The sequence below is a fragment of the Conger conger genome, chromosome 5 (genome assembly GCF_963514075.1).
Source record: "Conger conger chromosome 5, fConCon1.1, whole genome shotgun sequence".
Classification (NCBI taxonomy): Eukaryota; Metazoa; Chordata; class Actinopteri; order Anguilliformes; family Congridae; genus Conger; species Conger conger.
Window position 1 is genome coordinate 3,463,001 of NC_083764.1, and position 22,411 is coordinate 3,485,411.

At 46.8% G+C, this 22,411-nt stretch overlaps 2 protein-coding genes across 6 annotated transcripts in view; one reads left to right on the forward strand and one right to left on the reverse strand.

Moving 5' to 3' along the window:
• The first annotated feature begins 1,022 nt into the window (after positions 1-1,022).
• Positions 1,023-15,588, forward strand: fndc4a (fibronectin type III domain containing 4a). Of its 5 annotated transcripts, none has more exons than XM_061243095.1 (6): positions 1,023-2,320; positions 6,758-6,873; positions 7,417-7,621; positions 12,225-12,314; positions 13,654-13,787; positions 14,748-15,588. In XM_061243095.1, the coding sequence occupies exons 1-6, from the start codon at positions 2,245-2,247 to the stop codon at positions 14,784-14,786; spliced, it is 660 nt and encodes a 219-aa protein (XP_061099079.1). In that variant the 5' UTR covers positions 1,023-2,244; the 3' UTR covers positions 14,787-15,588. The 5 variants fall into 5 exon arrangements, with proteins under 5 accessions (XP_061099079.1, XP_061099084.1, XP_061099080.1 ...); XM_061243100.1 differs by having other exon boundaries at positions 1,025-1,953; XM_061243096.1 differs by having other exon boundaries at positions 1,028-2,320; positions 14,754-15,588.
• A 714-nt stretch (positions 15,589-16,302) lies between these two features.
• The window catches only part of si:dkey-71h2.2 (low density lipoprotein receptor adapter protein 1-B), a 25,216-nt gene continuing 19,107 nt past the window's right edge, over positions 16,303-22,411 (reverse strand). Inside the window, exons 8-10 of the mRNA XM_061242833.1 lie at positions 21,480-21,508; positions 19,993-20,021; positions 16,303-19,721 (exon numbers count right to left, since the gene is read on the reverse strand). Of these exons, the coding sequence (XP_061098817.1) occupies positions 19,675-19,721; positions 19,993-20,021; positions 21,480-21,508 (105 nt within the window). The 3' untranslated portion in view covers positions 16,303-19,674. The remainder of the gene's footprint in view (positions 19,722-19,992; positions 20,022-21,479; positions 21,509-22,411) is intronic.

Below are 22,411 nucleotides of genomic sequence, written 5' to 3' on the forward strand. Positions count from 1 at the left end.
GAAAATGAAAGACAGCAATCGCACAGTAAAAAATATGATATACACACATAAGCATTTTAATAAAAAAAATGATTGAAATTATCCAGTCTGTACCACTGATACCCAAATAATTACAGTATATACATATTATTTCAGATTACCCTTCTTTATGATACACTGCCCTGTTAACAAAACTGAATCACTAAAGTGGTATGAGAAAGAGAACATAAGCCATAAAGCGCAGCACCTACTGTGGGTAACAGCCTGCTGATTGGTTAGTGTTAGAGAACTCATTAGACAAGAGGCTGCTGATTGGTTCATGTTAATTAGCTTGCTGGGTAACAGACTGCTGATTGGTTAATGTTAGTGAGTTCGCTATGTCGCAGTTTTGCTTGGTTAATGTTTTGGGTTTGCTCGGTATGAGATGAGTTGATTGGTTAATATTAGTCGGCCTGTTTGGAGATTTCTTATTTTTTAATCAATTGTTGCTTAAAAAATTGTTGCCTTGCAAGCCATATCCATAGCAGAAAAGCTGATTCATTGATGTAACTGTTCCTGGCACATTTTAAGCACGCATTACGCGTAATTAATTAATACTGTATATGCATAAATATGGGGGCTGTCGTCATTGCTTTCATCTGTTGCAAACAGATCTTCTTGTTCTGAAAACGACTCCCAAACTCTCTCAGAGCGTATTGGTATGTCACTGATGAATATGCGTTTATCGGTAACACGTACATTTGTAAACGAATATTTCCAAATGCTGCTTTTAGGTGGCATAATATTTGAACAGTTAGACTTTCAGATGACAACTGTTTTTTTCTGGCACGTCCTGCGCAAGAAATGTCCTTAAACTAGGAAATCCGTACACGTACCTGAGAGTAGCCAGTCAGTGAAATTCTTGATTAAATTTGAATTTAACATCTTTTATTATGATATATTACGACGGCCGCTATACACGGCCGTTAACGTGCAAGCGGTCAACGGTTTTTACGCCTCCTAGGAAGCGTCGGACAGCGTTCGTCCACTGGAGGAATTTGGGATCGCTGAAAGCTCACCTGTAGCCGCCGATTATCAACCACAATAAAACAGAATAAATTACTACATCTAGAGCGATAATTTCGAGCGTTTAGAAGAGACTTAGCAGCGCCGTAGCCTACATTAAGTATTTCAAAGCGAAGCGCGCGGATGGTGGTGAAACAGGTTACCGCGAGCAGACACCTGTGTGTGTGCGTGCGTGTGTGTGCGTTTCCTGCAGAGGACTGCTGGTCCGTCAGACTGTTTATATCAGATCGCGCCAAAGAAGGGTTTTTTATTTACCAAAGAAATCAGCAACAGACGACTGATCGTCAACTGAAGGCACGGCGCAGCGGCGAGTCCCGTGCCGTTCTGCTGATAGCAAGGAAAGTGTGAACGATTTACCCTAATGAAACGCGTGTGCCCAGCGGAGACAGTGCCAGCGGCTAAGTGCTGAGAACGTGGGGGGGGGTTTTGGCCTTTTTGAGGGACCTTGGAAGACTGACAGCGGCCGTGCGGAATGTAACATTAACGGGAATGAATAAATAATTACGCGACTGGTCAGAAGCGCGCAGATGCCGGATCTCAATACGGCGCTGGCCGCGGTTCTGAAGCTCCCGTATGTTTACCACTGGGACCGTATATCTTCTTATTAACACGTGTGCCGTTGATGGAAGACAACGTATAGAGATCCTATAGATCCGCCGAGAAGATGCTTCAAAGGCTCGACCTTAAGTATCGCTTAAAATCTTAAGAGAACTGGGTCATATCACATTCGGTTTGGTTTGAATTGGAAACATTCACAGTGGGGCAGTGGAGAGAATGCAATAACTCTGGATGATATAGAGATCGCACACGGACTGAAATATGACCGGGATATAATTTCAAAGGGGGGAAACGGAACGGAAAACAAGCCACATTTCTAAGGACAAAGATTCTTCTGCCATGATGCTGGCGGTGCGTATTGATAAACATACGTGAATACGGCTCCTCTCTAGAATACCTGAATTTAATTCACGTAGTTTTTCCAGAGGACTAAAATGAAGCATGAAACGTAATCTAGGTTTGAAAGTGATCATAGCGGCGGATTTAGGATCTCTGGAAACATTACGTCGAAGACGAGCGCTATTTTAAAAGAGCATAATATGGTGTTAACAGCTAAGTAAGTTCGTTACAAGTGGACACTTGAAGTACGTTGGACTTTTAATATTTTATTTAAATCACCGGAGAAAATCAATTAAAGAAGACATGACTCGATCCTTCATTTTTGTGAACTCGGTCGTACTGTTGCTCTTTGGAAGTGACCTGTTTTTGGTGCGAGCCAGTAAGTAATATTTTCGTTATTAGTGAGAATTATATTTTTTGTGTTCATTGAAAACAATCGTTTTTTTGAGTGTTCCTGTCACCTCTTAGCCAAATGCGAGAGTCAAGAAATGCATTTGTCGAACTACAGCAGGGGGGCCCAATCACGTGTCGTGGAGGCCCCTGGTTTACATCCCAACAAATCACTACACCCGCTGGTTTCACTAATTAACACCAGAAAGAAGGGAACCGATCAGTGAAATCAGCTGGAGTACTGATGGGTTGCGATGAAAAGCTGCGTACTCTTGGCCTTCCATGGCACACAGGTGGGCACCCCAGAACTATAGGATGCATCTAAATTCTGTGTAAGTCTCTTTATTTGATGTTCTGATTTGTATTAACATATGAGTAAAATATGTTGCAGATAAAACGTATTTAATGCTCATATAACTTCCGCACCTTAAAGGTGATGAAATACAGCTGCTTCCCTGACCTGTTGAGACTTCCACAATGTTCATGGCCATTCATGTCTGAGGTCACCAACCCTGGTCCTGGAGATCTGCCGTCCTGTAGTTCTTCATTTCAACTCCAATTTGGCACACCTCATTCTCCTAATTAGCAGCTGAACAAGCTCTCTAGATGTTGAATATGGTGTGCTGTGTCAGGGTTGGAGTGAAAACCTACAGGATGGTAGATCTCCAGGAACAGGGTTGGGCAGCCCTGCTCTAGTTGTTGAATGAGGTGTGCTTGTGTTAGGGTTGGAGTGAAAACCTACAGGATGGTACATCTCCAGGAACAGGGTTGGGCGGCCCTGCTCTAGCTGTTGAATGCGGTGAGCTTTGTTATGATTGGAGTGGAGACCTACAGGTCAGTATGTCTCCTGGAGCAGGACTGGTGACCACTGATTTATTTAATGAGCGGCGTCGTTTTGTCGGGCAATCCAGGAGACACAGAACGGTGCCAAAGTGATAATCCTCTCTGGAGCAATAATGATTCAGAGACTCTCCCACTGACATAATTACGCCAAGTGGTTCAGCTCACACGGAGCCCAGTATTTATGGAGAGAAAATGTCCCGTACCTCCTAATCCCTGTTTACGCCGAGGGGACAGACGTCAACGGCTCACCGCTCTGGCACGGTCCGCAGCCGTTGCGTATGCGCCAGTGGTGCGGTACTCAGAACAGCCGGCGGAATCGGCGGCGTCCTGGTGTCCTGTAGCGGGAAGCGGCGCGGGCCTCGTCCAGGCTCCTGTCGATGCTCGGCCGGGCAGCAGTGCTGCGGCACGGGACCGCCCCGCAGGCCTTTTTTATTCAGGAACGAAGTCGTTTCCTGCTGTGTCCGCGGCCAGCGTTGCTCGTTCTCAGCACTGTTTTTTGGCCGGGGCTGAGGGTCCGTGGCTTGGCACTATCACAGGGTCAAGGTCACCGCCGCCAGGGGCCCTGGGGAGATCCGCAGGCCATCGGGCCGAGGGTGTGTTTCACACGGCACGGCACTCATCCCTCCTGGGAGAGCGTCGGCCCCAGAATGCTAAAGACCATTAACGGTGCTGTCGACCGCGCGTCAGACAGCACAAGGACTGTGGTTTGTCATAGAGGGACAGGTATCACAGCGCAGTGTGTGTAACCAAGCAGTGTGTGTGTAACCAAGCAGTGTGTGTGTAACCAAGCAGTGTGTACGTAACCAAGCAGTGTGTACGTAACCAAGCAGTGTGTACGTAACCAAGCAGTGTGTACGTAACCAAGCAGTGTGTATGTAACCAAGCAGTGTGTACGTAACCAGGCGGTGTGTATGTAACCAAGCAGTGTGTACGTAACCAAGCAGTGAGTGTAACCAAGCGGTGTGTATGTAACCAAGCAGTGTGTACGTAACCAAGCAGTGAGTGTAACCAAGCAGTGTGTGTGTAACCAAGCAGTGTGTGTGTAACCAAGCAGTGTGTACGTAACCAAGCAGTGTGTACGTAACCAAGCAGTGTGTGCGTAACCAAGCAGTGTGTACGTAACCAAGCAGTGTGTGTGTAACCAAGCGGTGTGTACGTAACCAAGCATTGTATAAGCAGCAGTGTGTAACTGAGACGGGAAGGTAACTGGCACAGCGGTGAGAGTGGCAGAGGGAGAGTGGCAGAGGAAGAATGGCAGGGAGCCTCACTGCTTTTCTTACGGCAGTTATTCATGTCCTCGTCATGCTGCTGTTTTGTTGTCCGAGTCTGGCAGTAAAGCATGACGCTTGTTGCAGAATAAGGGCCCTGGCTGAGGCCCGCGGGGGGGCCCTGACTTCACTGCTAAATCAATAGCTTTCATTGGCTGAGCTGCATCGCCGTGGTGGATTTTGCTCCATTAGGCTGAAAGAGTGGCTCGGCAGCTTTGATGTAATCGCGGCGTGATCCGTGGCTGCCAGAGTGCTGCTCTGCGCTCAGTCCGTCTGAGAGACCCTGGTGTCGACGGCTCCGTTCACAGTGTGTGATCTTCTCCAGCGTCAAGCCCCGTCATTTGGGATGGATCTTGATCGGCCTGTCTGCTAGTGTTTTATCCTTCACACAGCTGGAAGAAATCACTCTGAAAGTGATCCCAGTGATGCCGTTGGTCACTATCATTGTCGTCATAGTTGTGGTGCAGGCACCACTTGAGTTAGAATTATTTTTAAATCGGTGTATTCATAGTTGTAGTTATTGTTGTGGTAATGACTCCACCATGGTTAGAACAATTTTTAAAATGGTGTATTTATAATTGTAGTTATTGTTGTTGGTGTGGTAATGACTGGTTAGAATGATTTTAAAAACAGTGTATTCACAGTTGTAGTTATGGTTCATGGTGTGGACGGGCCTTAGCACGGCGCTGATGTCCTACAGCAGGAAACGTCTCTGACTGTTGCTCCACATACCGAGCTGGGCAGAGGGGCTTGGAGCGGGGGGGGGGGCGTCCCTAAATGATGCGCCCCGCCTGCGTCTGGTGGGACATTAGGGGCTGTTTGCAGGGGGGGGGGGGACATTAGGGGCTGTTTGAGTCGGGGGGGGACATTAGGGGCTGTTTGCAGGGGGGGACGTTACATTAGGGGCTGTTTGCAGGGGGGGGACATTAGGGGCTGTTTGCAGTCGGGGGGGGGGCATTAGGGGCTGTTTGCAGGGGGGGACGTTACATTAGGGGCTGTTTGCAGGGGGGGGACATTAGGGGCTGTTTACAGGGGGGACATTAGGGGCTGTTTGCAGGGGGGGACGTTACATTAGGGGCTGTTTGCAGGGGGGGACATTAGGGGCTGTTTGCATGGGGGGGCGTTAGGGGCTGTTTGCAGGGGGGGACGTTACATTAGGGGCTGTTTGCAGGGGGGGACATTAGGGGCTGTTTGCATGGGGGGGCGTTAGGGGCTGTTTGCAGGGGGGGGGCGTTAGGGGCTGTTTGCAGGGGGGGGGCGTTAGGGGCTGTTTGCAGGGGGGGACGTTACATTAGGGGCTGTTTGCAGGGGGGGGACGTTAGGGGCTGTTTGCAGGGGGGACGTTACATTAGGGGCTGTTTGCAGGGGGGGACATTAGGGGCTGTTTGCAGGGGGAACAGCTGCAGCGCGTTCAGGCAGCAGCAGTGTCAGGAATACTAACAGGACTCGGGACCCTTCCCCGTATCCCATGGCAACCACGTGCAGGACAGCAGCGTAATGGGCCGGGTGACCTTGACGATGTCATTTCCTCTCGGAAGGGGAACAAAGCGGTCGGATCGACGCGGGGGAGGGCACGCTGGCACTCTGTCTTACGTCACCTATCTGGCGTGTGCATTTACGTGAAAATATCTTTACAGTCCAGGCACAACAGGCTCATTGTTGTGTTTCGAAGGGGGCCTTGTCTTTCGAAGGAACGGCATGTACTTGTTCTGGAGATTTCATACCTGCATGGTGAAATGCCGGAGATTTCTATGGTATGTAAAATCTTCATGGTGAAATGCTGGAGATTTCTATGGTATATAAAATCTTCATGGTGAAATGCTGGAGATTTCTATGGTATATAAAATATTTATGGCGAAAGGCTGGAGATTTCTATGGTGATTCATGTCGTCATGACAGCAGCCCTTAGATCATGTGAAGGACCCTCCTGTGTGTTTGCAGGAATAAAACACACTTTCTACAGCACATATCCTGCAGCTTGGAAAGTAAAGGTGATGGCACTGTAAATCTTATTTATTTAACTTTTTTGCTAAATAAATAAAATATTGCCAGTGAGCTAAGACAGTTTGGATCGTCTCAAGATTTGTCAATGGAATAAGAAAATTTAACTTGCCAAGCAAACCATAACATAGATATCTTGTACTTGAGAGAGTCTTACCACAAGACTGAAACGCTTGTTAAGACGGTGACGTTTTGCAGTGCAGTTTGAAGAATGAACCTTGCTGGCCTCTAGGGTCCCATGCAGTGGGTGGGTGTAGGTGGGGGTATAGGATCCGTGTAAATTCGACCCCCCCCCACCCCCCTTTGTGCTGCAGACCGCCCCCCCGCCCCTGTGAACGTGTCGGTCACACACCTGCGGGCCGACTCGGCGACCGTGTCCTGGGACGTTCCAGAAGGAGACGTGATCATTGGCTTCTCCATCTCCCAGCAGGTACCGCCCACTTCCCCACACAGAGAGAAAGAGGAACAGCCAATCAGGGGACCCCCTATAGCGCAGGTGTCAAACTCCAGTCCTGGAGGGCCGTAGTGTCTGCTGGTTTTTGGGGTGTTCTGGGTTCATTCAAGTCATTGATTGCTTAAAGTATCCAGACGTCTTGTTCTCAAGGCCTTAATTGGCCTTAATTGGCAGCTGATTGAAAGGAAACCACAAAAACCCGCAGACACTGCGGCCCCCTGGGGATTCAGTTTGACGCCCCTGCTCTATAGAGAGGTAGGGGACCCCCTTATGGAGAGCAACAGCCCAATTAGGGGACCAATTAGGGGACACCCTATAGATAGTAACAGCCCAATTAGGGGTCCCCCTATTTGATTATTGATTTGTTGATTGACTGCTGTATTGATTGATCAGTTGGTTGATTGTTTTTTGATTGGCTGGTTGACTATTGATTGTTTTTTGATTGGCTGGTTGATTATTGATTGGTTATTGATTGGCTGGTTGATTATTGACTGATTGGTTGATTGGCTGGGGGCGCAGAGGCAGGACGGCCACATGCAGAGGTTGATCCGGGAGGTGAACACCACGAGCCGGGCTTGTGTGCTGTGGGACCTGGAGGAGGAGACGGATTACATCATCCAGGTGCAGTCCATCGGCCTGCACGGGGAGAGCCAGGCCAGCCGGAAGGTCCACTTCCGCACGCTCAAGAAGTCCGACCGCTTCCAGTCCAACACCTCCAACCAAGGTACTGCTCCCAGTCCAACACCAACACCTCCAACCAAGGTACTGCTCCCAGTCCAACACCAACACCTCCAACCAAGGTACTGCTCCCAGTCCAACACCAACACCTCCAACCAAGGTACTGCTCCCAGTCCAACACCAACACCTCCAACCAAGGTACCCCACCCAGTCCAACACCAACACCTCCAACCAAGGTACCGCTCCCAGTCCAACACCAACACCAACACCTCCAACTAAGGTACTGCTCCCAGTCCAACACCAACACCAACACCTCCAACCAAGGTACTGCTCCCAGTCCAACACCAACACCTCCAACCAAGGTACTGCTCCCAGTCCAACACCAACACCTCCAACCAAGGTACTGCTCCCAGTCCAACACCAACACCTCCAACCAAGGTACTGCTCCCAGTCCAACACCAACACCTCCAACCAAGGTACTGCTCCCAGTCCAACACCTCCAACCAAGGTACCGCTCCCAGTCCAACACCAACACCTCCAACCAAGGTACTGCTCCCAGTCCAACACCAACACCTCCAACCAAGGTACTGCTCCCAGTCCAACACCAACACCTCCAACCAAGGTACTGCTCCCAGTCCAACACCAACACCTCCAACCAAGGTACTGCTCCCAGTCCAACACCAACACCTCCAACCAAGGTACTGCTCCCAGTCCAACACCAACACCTCCAACCAAGGTACAGTAGGAAAGTGCACTGGAATATTCACTTGAACCAGCCAGTATACACTGGGACCAGTCAGTATGCACTGGGACCAGCCAGTACGCACACTGAAGTCAGTAGGCATCATTAGCTGCACATTATTTGACCATAAAAAAAAACCGTGATCCTGTTGGATCTTGTTCCATTTTCTAAATTCTATACCCCCCCCCCCCCTAAGTCTAAGCCCAGTCATGTCCCCCTCAGCACAGCAGCAGCTTGGTTTCCGTACCCTTCTCGGCTCAACGCAGCGCCTCAGAACGTCTCCCCCGCGTGTGTGAGGTGATGAGCGGGTGAGCTGTCCTGAAAGGCCTCTGTAATCCTGCCTCGCACAGCAAAAATACCCCCTTTTAACAACCTCCTTTGTGTGGAGGCCAAGTGCTCCAATTCATAGTAAATTGACTCTCAGCCCACCCAAAGGCACGCTAATGGGATGCGATTGTAATATTTGTAATCGATAAGGGGGAGGGTCCCTGCCTTATTTTCGTCGAATTCCGCAGGAGTGACACAGCCTTTGTGTAAAATGAACCCCCACCCCCACCCCCACCCCCACCGCTGTGTGTAGCCAAGGATTGTTCTGTAGGTCTTCCGTTTGACACCGTGAATCCCTTTCATAAACACAGGCTCATAATACGTGTGACTCATAAACGCTTGTGACCCGTGTGCAATGAATGTGTTTTAAAATAGCCTGCTGAATTCAAGGCCTGGTTCCTGTTGCTCTGTTCCTGGTGTAGGGCTTCTGGGTGATGTAGGCCAGCTGCTCTGTTCCTGGTGTAGGGCTTCTGGGTGATGTAGGCCAGCTGCTCTGTTCCTGGTGTAGGGCTTCTGGGTGATGTAGGCCAGCTGCTCTGTTCCTGGTGTAGGGCTTCTGGGTGATGTAGGCCAGCTGCTCTGTTCCTGGTGTAGGGCTTCTGGGTGATGTAGGCCAGCTGCTCTGTTCCTGGTGTAGGGCTTCTGGGTGATGTAGGCCAGCTGCTCTGTTCCTGGTGTAGGGCTTCTGGGTGATGTAGGCCAGCTGCTCTGTTCCTGGTGTAGGGCTTCTGGGTGATGTAGGCCAGCGATCACGTTCAGCGCTGTCTGGGGCTGCCCTCTGAATGCTAATGCAGCAACAGGAACAGGTTTTATTCAGTATTCAAAGCTAATGTGTCATGGGCCAATGAACTATACCTCAGGTGCACAGTATGCAGGAAAATATGTTACTTTGTGGAGGATATGGAAGCCTGACAGTGCTCACACACATGCACACACACACACATATACACACACACACACACACACTCTCACACTTGCATCTATTCCCATATACTGTGCATTTAACCCACACTCAGTCCCACGCAAACACACACACACACAGACACACACACAGGCCCACACACACACGCACGCACACACACACACACACACACACACAGTCCCACTCACACACACTCACACACAGTCTCACTCACAACCACTCACACACACACACACACACACACATGCCCACAACACTCACACACACATATACACATGCACACAACACTCTCACACCCACTCACACACACACTCACACTCACACACACAACGCACACACACATGCCCACAACACTCACACACACACACACACACACACACACACACACACACACACGCGCGCGCACACACACACACACACACACACACACACACTCACACACACACACTCACACACACACACACTCACACACACACACGCACACGCACACACACACACACACACACGCACACACACATGCCCACAACACTCACACACACACACACACACACACACACACAGTCCCACACACAACGCACACACATGCCCACTACACTCACACACACACACACACACACAACGCACACACACATGCCCACAACACTCACACACACACACACACACAGTCCTACTCACACACACTCACACACACACACACACACACGCACACGCACACATACACACACACACACACACACACACACACACACACACGCACATACACACAGCCGCAGTTCACTACAGCTATCGGTCTGTTAATTACAGTAGTGGCACCATGCAGTTCTCCTAGTCATGGCAGCAATGCCTTGCAGGAGAAATCACATCACTTACCTGATTACGGCAGCAAAATTAAAGTGATAAAATCCCCCCCCCCCACCACCACCATCACTACAACTCCCCCTCCCCATGAACATGCGCTGACACTGCTTTGCCCAGTTCCCAGTAATAAAAGACCCTGGCAGTACTGTATAAATATTCATAGGCAAATTTAATCTTTGCTGGAAGGGGTTCCCCATTTCTAACAGTGACAATGTGAAAAAATTAGCCTCAATCACTTGTTGTAATTATTTTTAAACCGTTTTAATCCATCAGTAGAGTTAACATTTCAGCCATATCGAGCCTTCATCAGAACGGGAGCTCTGCTCCCTTGTAGACATCGCTGAAATGTTATCTCTGCTGGCAGTTTAACCTCCTGAGACCCCGTATCCTCAAACAAGAACATTACATGTCTGCTTCCCAGAGCTCTACACAGAACTTATCCTAACATAAGGGACATTCAATTAAAACTAAATAAGATAAATATTTGGAAAATATTTTAACTGTTTTTGTCATCCAAGACACACTGTTATTTAAAAAAAATAAATTAAAAAAAAAGAAGTAAAATACAGTTGTTTTTTCTTCTCCTGGTTCTCAGGAGCTTAAAGCTTTTGATTTTGGAGCATCACATCACGTGTGCGGGTCTCATTGTTTCACGGCTTCGAGGCTCCTCCTTTTGACTCTGCCTCTCGGTCTACTGCACGCTCGGCTCTTCGGACGTTTCACTGACGGGGACGAGCGTAATTCTGCGGCCCGCTTTGTGTTCCGCGCCCGGTCCAGATTACCCATCTTCATAATCACTCTGGAACAGCTGACAGCAGCATCATGTTCCTGCTCGGGGGAATTATGTTCCTGCTCGGGGGAATTAATCTGGGTGGAGTGGAGCGCTGGACCTGGTCCACGCAGGTTAGCCGACAGACGGGGGGGGGGGGAATGGGGGAAGTCGATCTCTGTAATGGGGAGTGTTTGTGAGGGTCTGTCACTCCCACACAGCGCAAGTTAACGTGGAAGACAGATCAGTAACCGCTAGGATGTGGGCAGCGCTGTTTCTGTCTCTGAACCGAGACGTCTCTGTGTCTCTGAACCGAGACGTCTCTGTGTCTCTGAACCGAGACGTCTCTGTGTCTCTGAACCGAGACGTCTCTGTGTCTCTGAACCGAGACGTCTCTGTGTCTCTGAACCGAGACGTCTCTGTGTCTCTGAACCGAGACGTCTCTGTGTCTCTGAACCGAGACGTCTCTGTTTCTCTGAACCGAGACGTCTCTGTGTCTCTGAACCGAGACGTCTCTGTGTCTCTGAACCGAGACGTCTCTGTGTTTCTGAAGCGTGGCATCTCTGTGTCTCTGAACCGAGACGTCTCTGTGTCTCTGAACCGAGACGTCTCTGTGTTTCTGAACCACGACGTCTCTGTGTTTCTGAACCGAGACATCTCTGTGTTTCTGAACCGCAATGTCTCTGTGTTTCTGAAGGGTGACGTCTCTGTGTTTCTGAAGCGTGACGTCTCTGTGTCTCTGAACCGAGACGTCTCTGTGTTTCTGAAGCGTGGCGTCTCTGTGTCTCTGAACCACGACGTCTCTGTGTTTCTGAACCGAGACATCTCTGTGTTTCTGAACCGCAATGTCTCTGTGTTTCTGAAGGGTGACGTCTCTGTGTTTCTGAAGCGTGACGTCTCTGTGTCTCTGAACCGAGACGTCTCTGTGTTTCTGAAGCGTGGCGTCTCTGTGTTTCTGAACCGCAATGTCTCTGTGTTTCTGAAGGGTGACGTCTCTGTGTTTCTGAAGCGTGGCGTCTCTGTCTCTGCAGATGACCCGACGGTGCAGGGCTTGGATAAGTCCAGGCAGCTGCAGACGGGGGAGATGATCATCATCGTGGTGGTGCTGATCATGTGGGCAGGTAGGAGGGGACAGCAGCTGAGCAGGCCAGCCAACAACATCCCCAAACCTGATTACGATTCCTAACCCCCCTAACCCTGATCCTAACCATTACCCTAACCCCTAACACCTAACCCTGATCCTAACCATGACCCTAACCCCTAACCCCTAACCCTAACCCTGATCCTAACCATGACCCTAACCCCTAACCCCTAACCCTAACCCTGATCCTAACCATGACCCTAACCCCTAACCCCTAACCCTAACCCTGATCCTAACCATGACCCTAACCCCTAACACCTAACCCTGATCCTAACCATGACCCTAACCCCTAATCCCTAACACCTAACCCTGATCCTAACCATGACCCTAACCCCTAACACCTAACCCTGATCCTAACCATGACCCTAACCCCTAACCCCTAACACCTAACCCTGATCCTAACCATTACCCTAACCCCTAACCCCTAACCCCTAACCCTGATCCTAACCATTACCCTAACACCTAACACCTAACCCTGATCCTAACCATTACCCTAACCCCTAACCCCTAACCCCTAACCCTAACCCTGATCCTAACCATTACCCTAACCCCTAACCCCTAACCCCTAACCCTGATCCTAACCATTACCCTAACACCTAACCCCTAACACCTAACCCTGATCCTAACCATGACCCTAACCCCTAACCCCTAACCCCCGGACCTTATTAGTATTAACCTGCATTTGCGTTTGCGCATTGTTCCAAAAATCTAACCCAATTTCACTCGTCCCTAGCCGTGGCACTAGCCTTCACCCTAAATACATGTCAGCTCATTGAGATGAACACATGCTAATTTATGATCACATGCATATTTAACGGTTCATCTACAGAATGTGCATTCCCCCTGTGTGTTGAGTCAACAAGAACGTGGGCCAAGTGTGCACAGATCCAAAATGGGGTCTTATCCTCCTGTGACCCGGCAGTTCACTTCATCCTCATACACACTGTACGTCTCTTGTCTTAAGCGCAACAGACATATATTCTGTTCTGAAATCTACCTGTACACTCCAAGGGCAATTTAATAAAAAATAGCAGTAATATTTAGCTAATATTTTCACCGCAACATGTTTTTTTTCATCCTTGCTAAAACCAACTGGGTCTGGCAACTTTGTCTCAGGTGGTTATTGATTGATTCATTATTGTTAGATTTTTTAAATATAATTACTGTTCTGGCTGTTCTGTAGATATGACCCATCGACTCTTTGAGTGACAGCTGTTCTTATTGCTTGTGCCTGGCGGGGATGGGGGGGGGGGGGGGGGGGGGTGATGATTGACAGGTAAGGGGTTGATGATTGACAGGTCGCTGTGTCTCTCCGGTAGCTGTCATCGCCCTGTTCTGCCGGCAGTATGACATCATCAAGGATAACGACTCGTCCAACAGCAAGGAGAAGGCCAAGCCCAACTCGGAGCGCAGTACCCCTATCCACCACAGCGGGGGGCTGCTGAGGAGTAAGGTGAGACTGTCTCAGGTCCATAACCTGTCCCATTAATCAGCAGTGCAGTTTTGTTGCTCGATTTAGCAACTTTTCAGATTACCCTGGCAACTTACAAAAGCACCTAGCAACAAATTTAGCTACTTTTTAAAAATGTATTTGGAACTTTTAGCAACTTTTGGAATGAAGACCGATCTATGGCCGATCGGTCTTCATTCCGAAAGTTGCTAATCTTTTGGATGAGACGTTAAATCGAGGTTCCTCGGTGCCCTGGCTAAATTCCCAACCCTGGCTCTCTCACCCTGCCACCTAATCATCCCCTGATTCAATTGGCAAAAACATCGTTCCCTCCCTCTCCACCTCAGCCAGTGTGTGGTGAGTATTCTGGCGCAAAATGGCAGCCGTGCCTCACCCAGGTGGGTGCCACACATTTGTGGTGGTTGAGGTGAGTTTCCCCCTCATCGCTGTGATCAGAGCGCATTTGACAGTCCAGAAAAGCGCTGGATAAATGTAATGATGTATCGGTTCTTTGCCCTGGAGGGCCACAGGGTATGCTGAAGCGTCGCAGGTTGTTGAACTTCATTGATCAATTAAAGCAGTTAATCACACCGTTTAGTCACATCACCTGGTTTCTTGCGTCTGAATCGGTCGCTGATATTGAGGCGAAAACCAAAGCCAGCACAGCCTGGACCAGGAGTGAGGGCCACTGCCAAAATAATTCCACACTGGCTGTCCGGGTTTCAGACCAAATGGAGCCTGCGTTTCACCCCAAGAAGCGGCAAAATCAGGGATCATGTGGTAAAAGAGGACGTCCTGGGACTTGACCAATCAGATAACACTGCTTATGCTCTGATTGGTTGTCTCAGCCTGTGAGATTGGATTGGTTCACAGTATTTACTGTGAGAGACCTGCAGAATTTAGCAGAGGAAATGTCACTATAATGATCTTTATTGGAATAATGATGATATTAATTTCCTTTAGTTTCAGTCTGTGCCATCTATCAACATCATCGATGTCTGAGACAATTCCCACAGAAGGAACCCCAAATTCCCCAAGGAGGAACCCCAAATTCCCACAGAAGGGACCCCACATTCCCACAAGAGGAACCCAAATTTCCCACTGCCGGAACCTCACATTCCTACTGAAGGAACCGGAAAATTCCAACTGCCGAGACCCCACATTCTCCCAGAAACAACCCTTAATTCCCACTGCCGGAACCCTCAATTTTCCACTGCCGGAATCGGACATTCCCCACAACCGGAACCCCGGTTTTCCCTCAGAAGGAACCCTGCTTTCACACAGCCTGTGTTCATCCAGCCTCAACCCACTCCTCTCGCCTCCTCACCCACATTGTACGCAGTTTTTCTAATCCTGTGCATGCAGCCTTTTTAATCCAGGAGCTGTAATTCTGCATAGACACAATGGAACATTACGGTCGACCCTTCCAACACAACATGGCCGCCGGTGCCATGGCAACAGGAGGCTGACTGGGTCGACTGTGGATGACTCATGCGGTCGCGTTGTGAAAGAGCGCGCAGCTCGACACGTTAGCTAGAGAGATGCATGCTGGTCATTACTCTGTGCTGCCGTCAGTGTGTGGTCCGTGATCTAGCGCCATTCTTACGTACTAAAGGAATGCAAGAATGATAATATTAGAAGTAATAAAATGATATTATAGATGTAACCTGTATGCTGACATCCAATATTAATAGGTTGTCTACCTGTGTTTTTCCCCATTTGTTTGGTTGTGCTCATACTGTGCCAAACGCCGTAAGACGTGCAATAAGCCCCATGTAGGAATAAAGAGCATCTATGCACCGTGTCTGCGTGTCGCCTGCCTGGTCTGTGTTTTCACTGTTTATTCAGTTCGGCTTTATTTATTACCACAAAGACGCTTTACAACATAGCGCTGTGAAGTTAAAAAAAAAACTCCCTAGCGGGGAGGAAAAACCCTCAATCAGCGGTGAGAAAAAACTCCACGATGGGAATAAATCTGGAGAGGAACCCGGCTAGAGAGAGGGGAGTAGTGGTAGATATACTGGTGGATGTAGCAGATATGTGTTTAGAAATATATTATAACAAATCCAGTGGGTTGTACAGGTTGCAGTTAGGTAGTATATTAGCTGGGAAAGTAGGAAGTTCAAATGTGGGGTAAAATAGTAAAGAGTTTAGAGATGTTTAGCCCTTCCATGAATCCATAAAGGCTGTCGGGGGACTGAACTGACATGGATTTCCTGAAGAGGAATACTGATTTTTTGCAGTTAATACAAGAATAAAACCAAAGCAAAGTACATTTTCTAAAGAGTAAAAAAAACACACGTCCTACAAGCAGACATCTATTTGCATGCGTGGACACACACACACACACACACACACACACACACACACACACACACACACACACACGCACACAGGGATAAGCCCATTGCAGTGTTTCATTTTGCCCACAGTGCAGTTCTACAAGAATATACTTGACCAGAATATTATCATCTTTCCCACAAATAACACAATTTCCTGTTTGGACAAACTCGTTTATTTACGCATATGCTCTAAATATAATGATTAATGTTCTTTATACAAAGTATCTCAAACATGAACAGAAAAGTCTATATGCCATCTAAAAATCTCTCATCACAACATTGTTCATAGAAATCCACTTATTGCATAGATTTCATCAAAAAAGATGGAATGTCCACAAAATAATGTCAGATTCACAATTAAATACATCATTGATGAAGATAAATTAAAATGCTGCCAATCCAAAAAAAGCATCTTTACATGGGAATTGGTGTTTCCTCCTGAAGGGCGCACACATCACACACCAGGGAAATCAAACTATTGCTTTAATCACTGCTGTTAACTCACATTGTGTTCGATGTATGATTAGAGAAAACATTATACTCAAACCTAAACAATTAAGCATTTTATAATTTTTTTACAGCAGTTCGGATGAATGATATGACACGGCTAAACAGACATACCGTGATGTTAAACTGGGAATCACAAACTGAGGACAAAGGGAAAATCTCTTTTTCATCCCAGATCAGCTTTTCTGTAATCATTCTGGCCTTTCAATGACCTAGTGTTTACTGGGTACTTAGGGAACTATTTTGATTTCAGGTGCAAGTACTATGAAAACTATGAAACGGGTTGTAAAACATATTTACCTGCTGTCGTACTTACATACCGTACTTCACTGTCTTCAGTGGTAAGTACTTTGACAGTACTTACCACTGAAATCAAAGTGGTTAACTAATAGATACACAAGTACCTGTGTATTCACCCAGTGCTGCAAAATAAAGTATTAGCTAATTTCTCAGAATAAAAGTAGGTGAAAAGATGTTTATATTGTATTTAATCGCATTGCATTACACAATACACAGTTGTCAAGCAGGTGCTAGATTGTTTCCGATGTTTCGTCTCGTAATCATAAAAAACATTGTTAATGAATGTGGCATCCCATCTTTAGCAATAGACACAGCGCACTCTGCAGAGAGATGTGTTTCAACGGGGTAAAATGTCACATCATTCCCTGAATCTTTCAAATGAAGTACAACAGGCATCAAAGATCTCATGCACTATAACGCCAAGCACAGCCAATGAAACAGAAATGAGCAGTACGCGAGTACAAACGCACAAAATCATTCTGGACAACAAATAAAATGTTTAAAAAAATCTAAAATCTGGTGAGATATTGCTGGTTACATACAAAATGGTCAACTTAAATCACATTTGAAAACAAATGAAATAAAACAAAATCACATTTAAAAACAAATGTCAGAGATTTACAGTTGCATGTGATAAACTATCAAATATCAGATTTTGTAATTTTTTTTATCTAAGAAACACAGTAAATATAAATGTGGCAGTATTTGAAAGCCCAGTTTTTTATAACTATATCTGTACATCTGGAATTCTGATGAAAAACTGCTGGTGCGGGTTCTGATATTCCACCCAAACTACATGTCAAATGTCATCAATTTGTTTTTCATTTATTTACATTTCTAGCCTGAATGATCCACTGTGTGTCACGACCCATATTGGGCTACTGACCAATCATACGCAGTGACTGACCAATCATACGCAGTGACTGACCAATCATACGCAGTGACTGACCAATCATACGCAGTGACTGACCAATCATACGCAGTGACTGACCAATCATACAGAGTGACTGACCAATCACATGGAGTCACTGACCGGTCCTACGGAGCGACTGACCCATGGCATTTTAATGGGAAATGTTTATAACTCTGTGCTACGGTAAGATAAACGTTTGACTACACACGGAATCCAGGAACAAGCCCTGCAGTGTCATTAAACTGTCAGAGTCAGTGAGGAGTGTGGGGGGGAGTGGGGGGTGTGGGGGGCAGTGGGGGCTGTGGGGGAGTGTAGGGGGGGCAGTTACGGCTCGTTATGGCAGCCTCAACGTTATCACAGTTCCCGGGTGACCCAAAACCTGAAGCCTGAACAAGTCTCACTGTGGACCAAAATATTAAAAATGTCTAATCTTCCATATTCTAGTGCTCCCGTCTGTAAAGCCTGGACATTTATTCTTCATCGTTAGCCGCAGTCGAGAGCAAGCCGGCTCAACTCCGACTCTGGAGAGCCAGTCCGCATGCTGGTCTTTGTCTCCGACCAATTACCTTGGTTTTAGATCTCTGACAGCTCTATAAACTACGCTGGGTCACTCCTGGACCTGAGCACAGTCTGGCTGGAGCCGGTGCTGATACAAAATGTCGGATCGAGACTCGATTGAGCGGATTAAATCATTAGGAGCAGATGCTGGCACAGAATCCTGAAACAGATTTCCCCCTGCGGTTCACCCCTGGTCTTGAGAGAACATACGTTTCACAGACCAGCTGTGAGGTAGTTATACCCTTTGTCTGAGTGACAGTATTTGAGTTATAACATCTGTCTGATAGACTGTATTTGAGTTATAACGTCTGCCTCATAGACTGTATTTGAGTTATAACGTCTGCCTCATAGACTGCATTTGAGTTATAACGTCTGCCTCATAGACTGTATTTGAGTTATAACGTCTGCCTCATAGACTGTATTTGAGTTATAACGTCTGCCTCATAGACTGTATAGGCCAGTGAGCTCCTGCTTGCAATCAGTGAACATCTTGGAAAAACAAACATAAACTAAAAATATATTTATGTATCAATATACAGTAAGTGACAAATTGAGAAACTGTAAACTGGAAAATGTTTTGTGTTATCTATTGATGAGCACAAAGTGATTTTGAGTTTTTTGGGTGGGGGTCTGTCTAGTATTTATTAAGTTGTTGTCTGGAAACAGCTTTGATTCTACCATCCCCTCTATTTAGTTAAATTCAGCAAGTTTTCTTGAGAGAAATGGAAATGAAATCTTAACCAAATTCACCCCATGATCCAACACGATGACATTAAAGTGTCCTTGGATTCAATGAAACCAGCAAATATAATTAAAGGGAATTTCAGGGAATACATTACTATATTAAATTGCAATATATTCTCTTATTTAGTCAGCAGCGCATTGTCCACTTCCTGTTGATTCACACCCATCGAATCCAGGAGTACACTTTTGGACTTGAGTTACAGGTGAAATGATGCCATATACTTTAACATATTTTAACTGTTACTTATGAGTCAAACATTAGTGTTTGTGCTTGTGTAAAGCACTTTGTGTATGAGAAGGTGCTATACAAAAACTATACAAATTATTATTGTTATTATAAATACCAAAGACATTTTTTTTTGTAAAGTGTGGGACTGAAGTTTGGTGGGTTCTGGGAGATGTAGTGTTTACTGTTGTTCCATAATTCCGATTGGTATTTTGCTGTGTTGGGGTGGAGGTGGATTCTGGGATATGTAGTGTTCAGTACTCCTGGGTCGTAGTCCCAGGGTGGACACCTCAGTGGGACTCATAGCTGCATCCTCGTGGCTCGCTCCGGTACAGGACTCGACCAATCTGCAAACAGCATCACACAGAGAGGACCTGTCAATCACTCAGGACCCCGACACACAGTCTCACAAACATGGACTACACACTCACAATCATGCTACTGAAAAAAACAGCACAAGCAGTGCTTAGAAAGAGCTGGTAGCTGGTCAATTCAAGCTGGTCACACCTGGATTTTACACCAGGGTAGGTTTACCTGACTCACCTGTATACAGCCTTACCTGACTCACCTGTATGTAGGCATACCTGACTCACCTGTATGGAGCCTTAACTGACTCACCTGCATCCATGACTTCTACATCCACACTGCTGCATGTGAGAGAGACAGAAATGTACCTTCACTCCTCTCCTTCATTCTACTTCCTCATTCAGCTGAAGAAGTTCTAGATGAAACTGAACACTCTCAGCTCTGTGGATGTTTGTGAGTAACTGCGGGATTTGTTTTCATGCATGTTTACAGCTCACGGTGAGGAGAATGAGAATGTGTTTTTTTTTAGTACCCTAGATAAATGATCGATAGCCTTCTGCTGGAATGTTCTTCCAGAGCGTTCTACAATTGGCAGCAGGCTCCAGCGCATGTAGAAAAGTCTCCAGCCACGCATGTCAGCTGCTTTTCATACGAAGCTAAAATATTCACAGTTATCCTCCCTCACGAGTGTCCTCCATAACATTGAGCATTTCTCACATAATGGAATCCATTTTATATAACCGCGTTTTACATAACACAGATTGGGCGTTATGTAACAAAAATGAAATTAGGTCTCGTTAAAAAGGGAGAGAGACAGGGAGGCCATGGAGAAAGGTTTGAGGTCTGTGTGCGTCTCAGGGATTGGCTGGTTAAAGGTTTGAGGTGTGTGTGGATTTCCGGGATTGGCTGGCTAAAGTTGTGAAGTCTGTGTGCAAGGTTGGCAGTGGGATGGTTATAAAAGCCCATCTGCTTCACCGTGACATCTCCCTGACAACCTGAAATGTCACAGCAACAAGAGCAGATAAAGCGCTTCCTCACGCTGCAGCTGGCTCAAACCTGGAGTCTGGGCAGAACCCGGACGGCTAGCGTGTTTTAAACACGTGCCAGTGTGAGAGAGCGGCTTCCTTAGCGTGTTTTAAACACGTGCCAGTGTGAGAGAGCGGCTTCCTTAGCATGTTTTAAACACGTACCAGTGTGAGAGAGCGGCTTCCTTAGTGTGTTTTAAACACGTTTCAGTGTGAGAGCGTGGCTTCCTTAGCGTGTTTTAAACACATACCAGTGTGAGAGGGCTGCTCCATTAGCGTGTTTTAAACATGTTTCAGTGCCAGAGGGCTGCTCCATTAGCGTGTTTTAAACAGATGTTTTTTCTCCTGCCACAAAGAGTAATTCTTTTATAATGTGAACAACAGAATAGCAGTGGAACAGTGAGTGTTCTGCAGCAGGTGTGATGGATAACAGCCAGCTCCTGATCTGAATCCCACAGTGAAGAATAAACAGACTTTCCAAAGGTACATCACCTGTGTGTCACACAGCAAACACTATTACTTTATATAAACCTCAGGTCCTAATATTCATATTTATGGATATGTTTCACATACACAGATACTTTCCGCATTACAGATATTTTGGTATGTGATGCAGTGCCTGAATAAAGACTTATGTAAACATTTCATACTTACAATCAGGTTTAACATCTATGGATATGTTTTAATATTTACAAACTTGCTTCATATTTACAGCCAGGTTTGATATTATGGTCAGGTTTCATATTTATGGTGAGATGTAATATTGACTCTTACCTCAGGAACGCGTCTTCATCTTCCACATCCTGCAGAAACACAAAATAAAGTTTTTGTAAATATATAATTTTTCTTCCCTACAGCATGTCCCCATTCTTGGTCATTCCAATTTAATCCTTCATGAAGTCAGCTGGATAACTGCACTGAGTCTGTCGGTTTTACTCAGTGCAGTTATCCAGCTAGCTCAGTAACCCTGCTTTGTGGGTTTTACTCAGTGCAGTTATCCAGCTAGCTCAGTAACCCTGCTTTGTGCATTTTACTCAGTGCAGTTATCCAGCTAGCTCAGTAACCCTGCTTTGTGTGTTAACTGAGTGCAGTTTCCAGCTAACTCAGTCATCCTGCTCTGTGGGTTTTACTCAGTGCAGTTATCCAGCTAACTCAGTGATCCTGCTTTGTGGGTTTTACTCAGTGCAGTTATCCAGCTAGCTCAGTAATCCTGCTTTGTGGGTTTTACTGAGTGCAGTTATCCAGCTAACTCAGTAATCCTGCTCTGTGGGTTTTACTCGGTGCAGTTATCCAGCTAACTCAGTAATCCTGCTTTGTGGGTTTTACTCAGTGCAGTTATCCAGCTAACTCAGTAACCCTGCTTTGTGCGTTTTACTCAGTGCAGTTATCCAGCTAGCTCAGTAACCCTGCTTTGTGCGTTTTACTCAGTGCAGTTATCCAGCTAGCTCAGTAACCCTGCTATGTGGGACAGGGCCCAATCCACAGAGGGACGAGAGATTCTTTGAGCTGTATTCCATGGGAAAGCCCTCCACCTAGTGGCACAGTCTCGCCATTGCAGCAGAAAAAGAGCCTTTCGTGGGGTGGTTAAAATATGATCATATCCCTCTGGTGAACATGAAGCATAAAACCTGCGTGTGAAATATAGGGGGCGGCTGTCGTGTGCCATCGATCGATCTGTGATAAAAACCAATCAGAAGACAGGGCCA

What these genes read in the sequence shown, in the direction of transcription:
- fndc4a (XM_061243095.1), top strand. Translation starts at nt 2,245, where the DNA reads ATGACTCGATCCTTCATTTTTGTGAACTCGGTCGTACTGTTGCTCTTT. An exon ending in GGTGCTGATCATGTGGGCAG is followed by an intron (nt 12,315 to 13,653) that starts GTAGGAGGGGAC and finishes TCTCTCCGGTAG; the next exon opens with CTGTCATCGCCCTGTTCTGC. An exon ending in GGGGGCTGCTGAGGAGTAAG is followed by an intron (nt 13,788 to 14,747) that starts GTGAGACTGTCT and finishes AATTTCCTTTAG; the next exon opens with TTTCAGTCTGTGCCATCTAT.